The 13,857-nt window shown below is 42.1% G+C and overlaps 1 protein-coding gene across 1 annotated transcript in view; it reads right to left on the bottom strand.

Annotated features, from left to right (window-relative positions):
- The window catches only part of ARHGAP10 (Rho GTPase activating protein 10), a 369,896-nt gene that overhangs the window by 37,195 nt on the left and 318,844 nt on the right, over positions 1 to 13,857 (bottom strand). Inside the window, exon 20 of the mRNA XM_043973392.1 lies at positions 7,566 to 7,725. Within this exon, the coding sequence (XP_043829327.1) occupies positions 7,566 to 7,725 (160 nt within the window). The remainder of the gene's footprint in view (positions 1 to 7,565; positions 7,726 to 13,857) is intronic.

The raw sequence follows: 13,857 nt of genomic DNA, 5'->3' as shown, positions 1-13,857 counted from the left end.
TTATGACATGGTGAGGATGCATGCCAAATCATAGGGAGTTAAGAAGGAAATAAGTGTTGGCTAAGAGCAGGCAATAGGTATAGATTGCTTGGAATGTGAAATCTATAATATGGGGCTCTCTAGGGACTCAAGAGGTTGGCAAATGGCAAGAATCAGAGCATCAAGGAATTAAGGGTCCTCAGCAGAGAAATTCTAAGAACTCTGGGAAAATTAATATATTCAAATTTAGCACAGCATATGGGTTGTCTCTTCCATGTTATGTTAAGGGATTATATCCAGACTTTATTGCTGACTCTAAAAAATGTTGCAAAGTTTTGTATGGACACACCAACTGGCTTTTCTCCTTGGAAGTCCTTTCTTACAAATAGGAATAAAAACGAGTGACCACCTCCATAAAAGAAGTCATTGCAGGGGGCAGCTAGGTGGCGCAGTGGATAAAGCACCGGCCTTGGATTCAGGAGTACCCGGGTTCAAATCCAGCCTCAGACACTTGACACTTACTAGCTGCGTGACCCTGGGAAAGTCACTTAACCCCCATTGCCCCGCAAAAAAAAAAAAAAAAAAAGTTACTAAGAAGTCATTGCAGCATTTTCTGAAAAGGACAACAAGGCATAATCTCATGTAGGATTGTTTATATGAAGAGACCCCAGAAATGTTGGGGAGACAAAGGAAAAATACATGAGAAAGGGGGATGGCGGTCCAGGTCTTTCTAAATGAGGAATGTTTCTAAATGCTCAAGGGTTGTTATAGCATTGTACAAGGCCATATGGCTAACCAGAAGAGAAAAGCATCAAACTCTTTGTTCCTGGAGGATACTGCTTCAAGACAGCAATGATCTAAAAGAAAGCAATCGTCTCAAATAATTCTGGAAAAAGTATCTATAGATCTTCAAGTGGAAAGACCCTTCCCGTAGCCCTGCTAAACTGAGAATCCATGTTAGTTCAGTCATTTTTTAAGTCTTGTCCAACACTTTGTGACTCTGTTTGGGAGTTTTCTTGTTAAAGATACCAGAGTGGCTTACCATTTCCTTCTCCAGTTTATTTTACAGATGAGGAAACTGAGGCAAACAGGGTGAAGTGACTTTCCCAGGGTCACACAGCTAGTAAGTGCTGAGGTCAGATTTAAACTCAGGATGATATATATGTCTTGCTAACTCTAGGCCCAGCACTCTATTCACTGTGCCACCTAGCCGTGTCCCTAAATTCCAACACACCTACACTTAATTTTTCACAACACAAAAGAACAGTATATACGCACATAAGGGACTCAGATGAATTATGTCCAAAACACAAAAAGCAATCGGAGTGTGATAGTGGGAGAATGTCCAGCGCACACATGAAATTTCGCATCTGATTTGGTTCTATCCACCTTTCCCTCTCTCTTGCCCCTCAAGGGTGCAGTGCCTTCCATAACGTTCTACGATGGGAGTGAAAGGGAAGCCAGGGGATTCACTTAGAGTTTGATTTATGACCAAAAAATATCGAGCGCGCTCTGTTTCAGGCATGAACATTTTGTGAACTGAGCTCTGGCTATATTATAGCCCTTGTCACTTTCTGTTGAAAATTCTGAAGGAGGCAGGTCACTAACAAAAGCACTCTCCACTGACCAACAGCAGTGCAATCTTACCAAGAAGGAGGGGGAAAAACCATAGCAATATGGGGAAAAAACCCTAGCAATACTGATTTCACATCCAAACCCAATCTTGGCTAAATTCTACCCCTGGATGAAAATGCCTGTACCCAGCTCCCTTCTGAACAGGTACTACTGCACTCCGTTTTTAGTATGAGAGGGGGATAGGAATAATAGGAATAGGAATTAAAATTAAAATAATAGTTATCATTTATAGAGTGCCTTAAGGCTTAAAAAAAAAAGCTTGGCATTTAGTGCCTCATAAAAATCCTACGAGTTAGGAGCCATTATTATTCCCATTTTATAAAAGAGTAAACTGAGACAGAGACAGATTTAAGTGACTTTCCCAGCGTCACATAGCTATTCAATGCCTGAGGAAGATGGACTTTGAGTGCAGATTGAAGCATTTTATCTTTTCTCTTTATTTTTCTTGCTGCTTCCCCCCTCCCTCCCACAAAACGGATAATGTGGAAATGTTTTGTATGACTTCATATGCGTAGCATATTTTTTGCCTTCTCAATGGGTGAGAAAAGGGGTTGGAGAAAGGGGGAACAGGGGAAAGACAGACAGACATATGTTTGGAACTGAAAATTTAATTTAAAAAATGTTAAGAGTCGGGGCAGCTAGGTTACGCAATGGATAGAGCACCGGCCCTGGAGTCGGGAGTACCTGAGTTCAAATCCGGCCTCAGACACTTAACACTTACTAGCTGTGTGACCCTGGGCAAGTCACTTAACCCCAATTGCCTCACTAAAAAAAAAAGAAAAAAATGTTAAGAGTCTAAGATAGGATTCAAACTCGGGTCTTCCTGCCTCCAAGTAAGACATATTATCCACTACACCACCTAACTGCCTATCTCTCTCTCTGACAATCTCTGTGATTGATTAAAAAAATATATCAAGAACAGCAAATGTGGGTTTAAATGAATCGTGTGTAATTTACACGTCCAGTACATGTGTGACTTTAGGGTTCTGACTCTCCACGTGTGTATAATGTACATGAATGTATATAACAAGTTGGGGATAACTGATGAAGAGACTTTGGGTTGCACTGATACACATGGAGAGAATGCTAAGAAGGCCCTTAGCACATTGGGTAGAATCCCTTGTGAAGAACCTTGGGGAGCACATGGGTAAAAGTCTCATAGGATGTCACAGCATGAATAGGTGGTCATCTACCTCACCAAAGAGAAAATGTACCACCACAATGAAATCACGGATCCATTGGAGAATTCAAGAGGCAATAGAACCTCATGGAAAGGAGATGAAATCGGCAGTCAGTTCATACGCTGAGTCTGCCAATTCCTCATTCCCCGAATGAGGGATGAAATTTCTCTGTGCCTTCATTTCCTTCATTTAAAGAGGTTGGTGAGATGACCTTTCAAATCCCTTTCCAACTCTAAACCTATGAACAATCTTGAGTAAAAAATAATTATCAGAATGGTTTAATTACATACTTTAAATTCAAATGAGTCTTAGAATTATTATTTTTTTTTTTAGAAAATCTTCAGGTCAACCATAATCAGGCTGAATTTATACCATCAATGAAGGGCGGGTTCAATATTTTAAAAAAGTATTAACATAACTGACCATATTAATAACAAAACAACAAAGTTATATGATTATATCAAGAGATGGAGAAAAAGATATAACAAGATCCAATACTCATTCCTGCCAAAATTTTCAGATCAATAAATAGAAGTTCTCTGAGGGGTTAAAATTGTTTCTTGTTCTGTCTTTGCCTGGCACATGAGTGTATGATACATGCATGCATATTATGTGAACACATATGTATGTGCATGCATATATGACTATGCTTATACATACATATTTTGTGGTTGTTCAGTCATTTCAGTCATGTCCGATTCTTTGTAACCCCATTTGGGGTTTTCTTGGCAAAAATACTAGAATGGTTTTCCATTTCCTTCTCCAGCTCATTTTAAAGATGAGGAAACTCAGGCAAACAGGGTTAAGTGACTTGGCCAGGGTCCTTCAGCTAATAAGTATGTGAGGCTAGATTTGAACTCAGGAAGAGGAGTCTTAGGGAGAGATTGGAGTGCCATCTGGAGCTATGATTTCACTGGTTTAGGGAACACCTGTCATATAAATTTCTGCCAATGTAGCTTACCAATTTATCTGTAATTTATATTCTAGATTGTTTTTTGGTGAGGCAATTGGGGTTAAGTGACTTGCCCAGGGTCACACAGCTAGTAAGTGTCAAGTGTCTGAGGTCAAATTTGAACTCAGGTCCTCCTGAATCCAGGGCCAGTGCTTTATCTACTCTGCCACCTAGCTGCCCCCTGTAATTTATATTCTTAGAAGGGTACCTGGGGCACTAAAATGTTAAGTGACTTGTCCATGGCCACACAGCTCGTATGCTTCTGGGGCAGGCCATGAACCCAATTTTTCCTGACTTGAAGGTGAGCCTTCTACCCACTGTACCACGTTGCCTGTTGCCGGCAATTAACAACAGCAATAGCTAGCATTTATATAGTGTTCACTGTGTGCCAGATTCAGTGCTAAGCAATTTACAATTATTATTTCATTTGATGCTCACAACAACCCTAGGAGGTAGATGCTATTATTTCCCCCATTTTCCAGGTGAGGAAAAGGAGGCAAAAAGACGCTAAGTAATTTGCACAGGGTCACAAGAAATTCCCGAACAGAGGAGTGATATCGTCAGCTATGTGCATTAGGAAGAGCATTTTGGTAGCTGTGCGGAAGATGAAGTAGGGCTAGGAAGACTCAAGGAAGGGAGACCAATTAGGAGGATATTGAAGGAGTCTTGGTGAGAGGTGACTGAGATAGGATCAGTGCCCCGAGAGAAGAGAGAAGAGGAAAAATGGGATCTATGGATGGAGGATCAAAAAGATTTGGCAACTGACCAGATATGGTGGGAAATAGGGTGAATAACAAGTGGAAGATGACTTAGAGGTAACCAGAACAAAAGTGGTACCTAATAAAAACAGGGAAGTTAGAAAAAAGGGAGGGTTTAGGGGGGTGGACAAGTTCCATATTGGACATGTTGGATTTTCGATGCCTATGGGAATTTCACTTCCAAAGGTCCCAGGAGACAGCTGGTGATACATGAGGGCTAGAGATCTCAGAGAGAGAGAGACTAGGGTTGGATATAACCTTCTTGGAACCATCAGTATTTTGTTGATAACTGAGAAGGCAATCAGGAGAACAAAGAGAGTTCTGCATCAGAAAAACACAGAGAAGAAATAATACATGGTGAGAGAAAATGAGCAACAGTATCAAATGCTGTAGAGATGTCAGACCATGTGAAGCCATCAGAATGAAGTAGCTAGGCACTTTGGGGGGAGCAATTTCATTTGAGTAATGAGGTCAGAGTCCAGACCACTGGAGGAGAGGCAGAGAGAACACAAGTAGCCACTGTGGAAAGGAAGAGAGATACAGAACGCTCCGTGGAGAAGACAGGGTCAAGTGAGGCATTTTTAAGGATGGGGATGCCATCCTGTTTGTAGGTGACAGGGAAGGAACCAGAGGATAGAAATTGAAGATTAGAAGGGCTTGGGGGAGGATGGCTTTGGAGGCTGTCTATGGAAGACAAAAGCAGATTGGCTCAAGAATACAGCATGGGGGTTGGCTACATTGAAAAAAAGGGACTGCGCTTTGGAGACTGAAGAAGAGGAAATAAAAGGAGAATATTTTCAGGGGATAATATTTTAAGAGGTGGAATAGGGACTTCAGGATTGGTCTCTCTTTTCCCAGTAATGTATATGGTGAGGCCTCAGAGGTAGTATGAGAGCCTTAAGGAAAAAAGAGAAGGCTTGAAATATCTGCTGTGCGGAAGGTGATAAAGAGTAAATTAGGGGGACAGCTAGGTAATACAATGGATAGAGCACCGGCCCTGGAGTCAGGAGGACCTGAGTTCAAATCCAGCCTCAGACACTTGACACTTACTAGCTGTGTGACCCTGGGCAAGTCACTTAACCCCAACTGCCACACCAAAAAAAAAAAAAAAGAGTAAATTAGGAAAGGGTCAAAGAACTGACTTGCCCTAGTAGGAGCCAGTTGAGATTAGATAACCTAAATCTGTACCAGACTCAGTCATGGTGCTTGTGGGACTTCCTAAAACATCCATCATTCAGTCACACATAAGTAGCAGGTGGACAGGAATTACATGAGTTTGGGGTTTGATGATGCAAGAGCAAACTATTGGACAGGGGGACAAAGAGAGTTGAGGGTGGAGAAGAGAATAAAGCCGAAGAGTAGAAAGAGAAGATAGCAAAGTTAGAGCTGGAAAAATGGCCTGGGGAGACACTGAGAGGTGGAGGGAATGGAGTCATGATGAATCCACCTACCAAATTTTCACCAGCTTCTCACATATTTAATCCAGGATATAGTGATCATATGTGAATGTAGCAAGTATCTGAGAAAAACGTCAAGTTTTAGAAGTGCAATATACATTTTTATTTTCCATCGCTAAGATGCGACTGACTCCAACAACCCTGGAAAGCCCTATAATGTGAGGCCTCTAGTGTTAATCTCCCAAGGTCCCCTATACTCTCCTCTAAGAGCTGTTAAAAATATATTCTCATCTCCTTGGTCAAAGACCACTGGGCAAATATCAAAGTGTCCCCTTAAATGATCAAGACACTCCCCACAGTATATTCCTCACTTGACTAAGCTCATCTGTATGTCTGGCCTAAAAAGTGAGCCAAGCCATAGAAAACTGAATCAGATACTTCAACAGTCAATTCTCAATTATCTATTATAACAAGAGATTAAATGGGGGAGAAGCCAGCAATCACTAAAAATATCAATAATGAAAAGCACATGCTATTAACTTTTTTGTGTTATGAAGCACTTTGGCAGCCTTTGTGAAGTCTAAGGACCCCTTCTAAGAACAATTCTTTTAAATAATTGAAGACAATGATAAATTTCAGTTGGAGGATAGTGAAAAATGAATATTTTTTCCCTGCAAACAAGTTCGTGGATCTCCTGAAATTTGTCAACAGGGGGAGGTGGACCTCAGGCTAAGAACTTCTCCAAGATGAGTGTCTTAGAATGTGTTCACTCACAAACACACATCCTTCTTTCACAACTGGTTTCACATTTGATGAGAGAACATCTCAAGCAGACTGGGACCAAAGTTTTCCTCCTACGACCTGAACCTCTCCTCACACTCTAACCTCATACACACTTGGATCCTTCTTCTCCCCAAGGATATTGGGAAAACCATCTAAGAAAACCCTTTTTAAAAATTTCTCTCCCTTGTTGGAGAGGGTGACTGATACCAATGAAGTTAAAAACAAACCGAATGAAGTCATCATCAGTCTGATGCCCCCAGTTTAGATTGTTTTTAATGATTTTTTTCAATTAACAAACATTTATTTTCTTTCCCATCCACTGAAAGAAAAATAAAGAAAAAACCAAACCCTTGCAACAAATAAGCATAGTCATGCAAAATAAATTCTGATATTGACCATATCCCAAAATGTGTCTCATTCGGCATCTTGGGTCCATTAACTCTCTGTCAAGCAGCGGGTTAGCATTTTTCTAGATTCTCTGGAATCATGATTGATCATCTCACTGATCAGAGTTCTTAGGTCTTTTGCAACTGTTCATTTTTACAATATTGTTGTCATATTATAAACTGTTCTCCTGGATATACTCACTTCACTTGTCTCCAATTCATACAAGTCTTCCCAAGTTTATCTGTAACTGCCTCCCACTTTATCATTTCTTATAGAACAACCATATGCTCACATATCATAACTTGGTTAGTCATTCCCCAATTCATGGGCACCCCTTCAGTTTTTATTTCTTTGTTACCCCTAAAAGAACCCTTATAAATGTTTGTACATATAGAACTTTTTCTTCATTCTTTGATCTCATTTTAAAAACAAATTTAGACTTGGTTATCTTCCCTTCATTTTCATCTCACCAAATAGAAAAATGGTTACTTACTGGTTAGATGACCAGTCCACCAATTCTCCACCATCTGTAAGGAGGTGGTTTTTTTCCGGTCCAGGGGAATTACTCAAAATGGCAGGTGTAGGAGAGTGTGAAGAAAGGGAGTCGAGGCTGCCTGTTGGGGTGTCCTCCTTGGGAGGGCTAGGATTGTCAGCTAGAAGAAATAAAAGGGAGATGAAGAATTCAAGAAATGCTATTTTAAAAAAGGCATGCCACTAACAATCAGACAGCATTACTTGATTAGTCAATCAAACTTCATCTTAAAATTACATTTATAATTCAGGCTGTGACTATTTGGGTCTCCTGTCTTAAATGGTGGTGGTTGTTTTTAAAACCAAAGATTCCTAAAATAAACCATCTGAAATGTGCGAAGAAGTATTCTCTCATAAGATAAAACACTAATCAAAATCCAATCAGACAAAAACTGTGTGGTCTTTACAGTGGCCACAACGATGCCCCAATCCATAAGAAGGCAACAGCTAAGAGCCAAGGAAAACCTCATGGACAACAGAGGACATAGAAGCATTCCTGTGGCCGGACCTTCATTTCCTTGTTGCCTGATGGCTACCCAAGCTACTCCCAGATTATACATTTGTACACAGTTACATTAAGAAACTATGAGGCACCTCATGTTGAGAGTTTTCATCTTAAGAGACAGCTTCTGCTCTCAAGGAGCAAGTGGAATAGGTAATCCACTTGACTGTGAGTTCCTCGGGGACTGTCTTTTGCCTTTCTTTGTTTTTGTGGGGCAATGAGGGTTAAGTGACTTGCCCAGAGTCACACAGCTAGTAAGTGTCAAATGTCTGAGGCCGGATTTGAACTCAAGTCCTCCTAACTCCAGGGCCAGTGCTTTATCTACTGGCACCACCTAGCTGCCCCCTTTTGCCTTTCCTTGTATCCTCAATTCTGTACATGCTGCCTAGCATTTAGTAGGTGCTTAATCAGTGTTTATTGACTGAATGATGACACACGTGGAAAAGGTCAGTTGCAGGGCAGACAAAGGCCAGGAAATACAACAGGAAATCCTAGGAGTCCTTAGAATGCACCTGGGTGTCTGCCTCTCAGGAAAACCACTGGAAGTGGGAATGGGCCTAAGGGTCGTGATAGAGAAGAGTTGAGGAAGAGGAGGAAGAGGAGGAAGAGGAGATAGAGTCAGTGTCCTGCTAGGATGGGGAAAGGGAAAGGGAACTTTGGTAGGAAATCGGGATTGATTCTGAGGGATGTCTGTCTAGATGTGGGTCAGGGTTACAGAACATACACGAAATCCAGGAATAATAAGGCCCATAACCACAAAAAAAAAAAACAAACAAACGTGGAATTGAACTTCACTGACGAGATGAAGAATAAAAATATTGTACACTACATGAAGTTAGATCCCAAGATGCTCAAGTCTCCACAGAATTCTCACTCAGTCTCCTGTCCTGCTTCCAACTAGTACCGGCCTAAAATTGTGTACTTCCCTAATCCTTGTCAGGTCTGCCTGGGGAGCGGGAGTGAGGCTTAGGAAGAGTGGGAGATGAGCTCTGTTGGTGACTCTAGGAGAAAGAAGGTAGATTTTGAGTAGGAAGACCAGGAATGTGAGTTGAGGTCTTTTTTTTTTTTTTAAATGAGTTAGTGTTCAGAATAAAGATAGGCTCAATGAATGGAAAGGACCTTATCCATGGAAGTCACTCATGGAAAGCCCTGAAATTCACCTTAGGACATTACCACCATACAGGCAGAAACAAGAGTGCAGCTTCCCCAGCAACAGTCACTTTTTCCACAGCTCTTTACCACAAGAAGCTTTAGCTAATTGGTGTAATTCAACTCCCCAACAAAAGAGCCAATTTTCAGGCAAATGAACCAGAACCCACTGATTGACCACTGCTAGGATTCCTTCTGATTTATTTTCTTTTTTGAACTGGATCCACCCACCGGGAAACAAAAGGACTACATCTTCCTCTGCTTTTGCTTTGTGACAGCTCAGCCTTAACCAGTGGTCTTTTTTTTTTTTTTAATTCTCTCCCTCACCAAAGAGGAACAGGCAGCCAATACCACTTTCCCAGGCCACTCCTCCCCCCCTCCCCCAGGAATCAGGGCAGTTGGATTTCCTCAGGAGGAAGAAGAGAACAGAAGCGTCCAATCTCCACATTCACCTGCAGTCCAGCTGTTCATCCGAGGCTGCTCAGGATGGTTTGGCCAGATGCAGCCAAACCCAGTGGGTTTTTGAGGCAGAGCAGCGCTAACCTCAAGTATGAGTCAGACATAATCTAGCCAGATGCTGCTCCTTCCGGCAGCAGCTCCTGGGTTTCAGCGGGATGGGAGGCAGCCTCCATTAATCTTTGGATGTTGCCTTGCCTGTCTGCAGGGCACGACCCAGCACAAGCAGTGAACATGAGGGGCAAGACCTACTAAGTCACTGTCTCATTGCAGTGGAGAAGCCCATCAGAGACAAACAGCAACTTCATGGGAAGTAGAGAACCCTGGATGCTTTAAAAAGTGGTATATGCTAACTACGACTCCACATTCCCTGCCCCCTCCGCCCCCATCATCCAATCCACCCCCCCTTGCCCCCACCCCACAGATTCAGCACAAATTGTCATTCAACATCTTAAGTCCTGTCCTATTAGGAGGGTGTCTCCTCCTACCAAACCTCAGCCATTAGAAGCCACTGAGTGGAAATGCCATATGGAGAAAGAAGTGCCTCTATTTATACAGATGGACCAGGGAGAAAGATGCTCCCCAACGTACTTTCGAAGGGAACACCATGTTGGTTCCTTCCTGTCATGGAGGAATGAATACAGACCGGACACCGGCACTGAATCTACGACTATATCAACATCCATGTGCATAAAAGAACCCCAAAGTGACAATAGCTATTTAATTCCTATTTTTGGTATTTAGCCCTTTTTAAAAAAAAAAAAAATCAAAGGATTTTTTTTTTCCAGAACAAAGACTAATTTTTTTAAAAAAAATCATTGGGAACACTTGGAGATTTCTTAACTTAAAAAAACAGCAAGACAATTTTGTGAAATGGGGGAAATCAAGGCACTGGCTAGGTGACCTTGGGTATGTCACTGCATGTACTTCAGATTCAGTTTCTTCATGTGAAAAATGAGGCGTTAAAGCTCCCTCCAGCTCTAGCACTGTGATTCTAGGACACCGAGCATCAGTTCTACTGATATTCTACACTAACCACCACTGAAGGTACTGATGATGCTTCTCTGTCTGCTCCAATGGCCGGGCATCTGCAGACCAGATTCAGCTTCTAGGAATATAAAGGCTGTTGTGGGGCCTGGCCCATCAAGGATGGGACTCAAGCCTGGAGGCTTGTTCCTGAAAAACACCAGCCATAGCTCACCAAGGTATTTTATACACTTTCCCTCTCCAGGCCTGGCCCAAGGTCAGCCTCCTCTGTAAAGCATGCTCCCTTTCTGTCTAAGCACTCTGCATCACACCCTCACTCAGTGCATGGTACATCACAATCATAGATTTAGACATCTTTTTACACATGAGGAAACTGAGGCTGAAGCACAGGAAGTGACTTGCCCAAGGTCACATAGCCAGTGCCCTGACTTACCCTTTTTCACTGCATTCCCCTCCACACCCTCTACCAATTCTCCTGTAGTATCTGTTTTGTGTATTCCTCAGTGTCTATGTTGCCTCCTCTTGCTAGACTTGGAAGGGACCTTAAAGGTCATTAAGTCCCATCCCCTTACAGGAAGCTGAAGCCAAGAGAGGTTTAGTGACTTGTCCAGAGTCACACAGATTTCATAGTATTTCTTTGTTGAACTGAACTGAACTGCCCAAGGACACACAGGTACATGTAGGAAAGCTAGGATTCAAGCTCAAAGATCAAAAGAAATAGAACATTCAAAGCTCCATGGTGTGGTGGACAGAGCACTGGACTTAGAGTCAGGAAGATCCCATCAAATTCAGCCTCAGACACTTACTAGCTGTGTGACCCTGGGCAAGTCACTTAATTCTGTTTGCCTCAGTTTCCTCCTCTGTAAAAAGAGCTGGAGAAGGAAATGGCAAACGACTCCAGTATCTTTGCCAAGAAAACCCCAAATGGGGTCAATGAGTCTAACAGTGCCTGTCACATAGTAGGCACTTAATAAATGCTCTTATTCCTTCATCCCACATATGCAGTCAGCTGCCAAGTCTTGCTGATTCTATCTCTACAATATATTGCACTTCCACCCCTTTTCCTCCATTCACAATGCCACACTCTAGTTCAAGCCCTCATCATCCCCTGAAAAAGTAGGCAGGCACCCTTGTCACGTCTCTCTAATCAGCTTCCTAATTGATCTCCCTCTTTCCAGTCCCTCCCCTTCCCTAATCCAGCCTTCCCACAGCTGCCACCACTCCTGCTTCTCAAAAAATCTTCACAATACTTAAAGCTCTCAGTAACGTGGCGCTCATCCAAGTTCACACAGCCGTCCTCTCCACTGCTTTCCTGCCCACATTGACCTTCCTCATGTCTTCACACCGCATTCATGTCCATCTCATGCCTTGGCCCTGGCTGTCCTCCATGCTTAGAATGCCCCACCCCAGCCTTTTAGAATCCCTTGTTTCTTTCAAGCCTCAGCTCATTCGCTCCCTTCTATAAATGATCTTTCTAACCTTCACCTCCCTCCTTTGTTAGCATCTTGTATGTGTTCTATTTACTCATCTGTATTCAGGTTATTTCCACCCCCTCCCACTGGCATAAAGGTTCCTTGAAGGTAGGGACTCTTGTTTTTGTCTCTTTGCTTCTCTTCCCTAGCACAGTGCCTCTATGTGTTGTGGTTGTTCGGTTTTTCCAGTCATCTCTGACTCTCTGTGACCCCATTTGGCTTATTCGTGGCAGAGATACTGTAGTGGTTTGCCATTCCCTCATCCAGCTCATTTTACAGATGAGGAAACTGAGGCAGAGTGAAGTGACTTGCCCAGGGTCATACAGCTAGTAAGTGTCTGAGGCTAGATTTGAGGTCAGGAAGAGGAGTCTTCCTGACTCCAGGAAATAAGTGCTCACTGAAAACAATTTAATTAAAGAGAATATAATGTAAGTTTTCTGGGGACAATGCGATGGGCAAAATTGTTTTCTTTTTTCCTGTTCCAGTCCTACAAGGCAATGGAAACTGCTTTTGTCACGCAGAGGGTAGTCAATGGAAGCCTGGGAGTTCATGCAGAAAACTTACTATTTGATAATGTACCCAATTCTTCAATCAGAGAAAAACATTCTCTTTGGCTTATATTGGAAGGAAAAAAGGAGGAAAGAAATTAGAACTGGCGCTGCCCATTAAGGAGAGAAAGCTAATTATGTTTCTCAGCAGTGGGAGGTGTACTGGGAAGCAGATTATAATTACCAAGTGCAAGGAAAAGGTCCCAACGTCCCACTTACCCCAATTCACAGCCCTATTAGTGGTGACAGTAGGGCTAGGCTGGAGTATGGGAAGAAAGTCCACCTCATTTCATTTCATCTCATCCTCTCAAAACAGGAGAGACATAATGAAGATAAACAGCTAACCGATTAAACACAATCACATACAAGAGAAAACTATTTCACCAGGTAATGAAATTTCTTTGATCTGAAATCTGGCCTAAGAGATGGTAACTTGAATTTCATGACACTTTTCTTCCTTTTTAATCGTTTTTTAAAAAATAATTGAATTTTATATGTTTACTGTTCAAAGTATAACCCCTCGGTCTCCTCATTGATACAAACACCCAATTGAAGGAGAATATATATCAGGGCAATTTGAATGAGAAAAAGAAGGCCCTTGATGATTCATAAATTACAACTTGGGAAATTAAGGAAATTGAGAGAAAGTAAGAATGTTTCAAAGGTAAACAAAAAAGTCACTTAACAAACTGTTGCATTTACTACCTCTGTGACCTTGGACAAGTCACTTAACTGGGGCAGACCTCAGTTATCTCCTGTCAGAGGAAAAGGGGTGGTGATGGTAAATCTATGATCACTAACAAAGCCTTTGATGGGCAAAGATTAACTATGGTGACCGTCTCCTAAGCAAACACAAGCAAGAGCTAAAGTAGACTATCAGAGAAAGATATGACAGGTCAATCTGTTGGGTTACAATGTCACTTAAGTTAAAGAGAATCATGTAAAATGATGGAGAGGCCACATTACCAAGTCAGAGGCAACTAATGGACAACATATTACGGCTGCAAAAATGACCTTGACTACCAAAGGTCAATGGCCGTTGCTGGCAATTCAATTATGGTTCGAATGGGGCCATATTGGTTGCAACATCAACAAAAGTCAGAGCAAATTGCCTTATGCTGCCAAACAGAACATTTATAC

This window comes from Dromiciops gliroides, chromosome 6 (genome assembly GCF_019393635.1).
Source record: "Dromiciops gliroides isolate mDroGli1 chromosome 6, mDroGli1.pri, whole genome shotgun sequence".
In the NCBI taxonomy this organism is placed as follows: Eukaryota; Metazoa; Chordata; class Mammalia; order Microbiotheria; family Microbiotheriidae; genus Dromiciops; species Dromiciops gliroides.
Note: the sequence above shows the minus strand (reverse complement) of the source record. Positions and strands in the feature narration are given on the sequence as shown.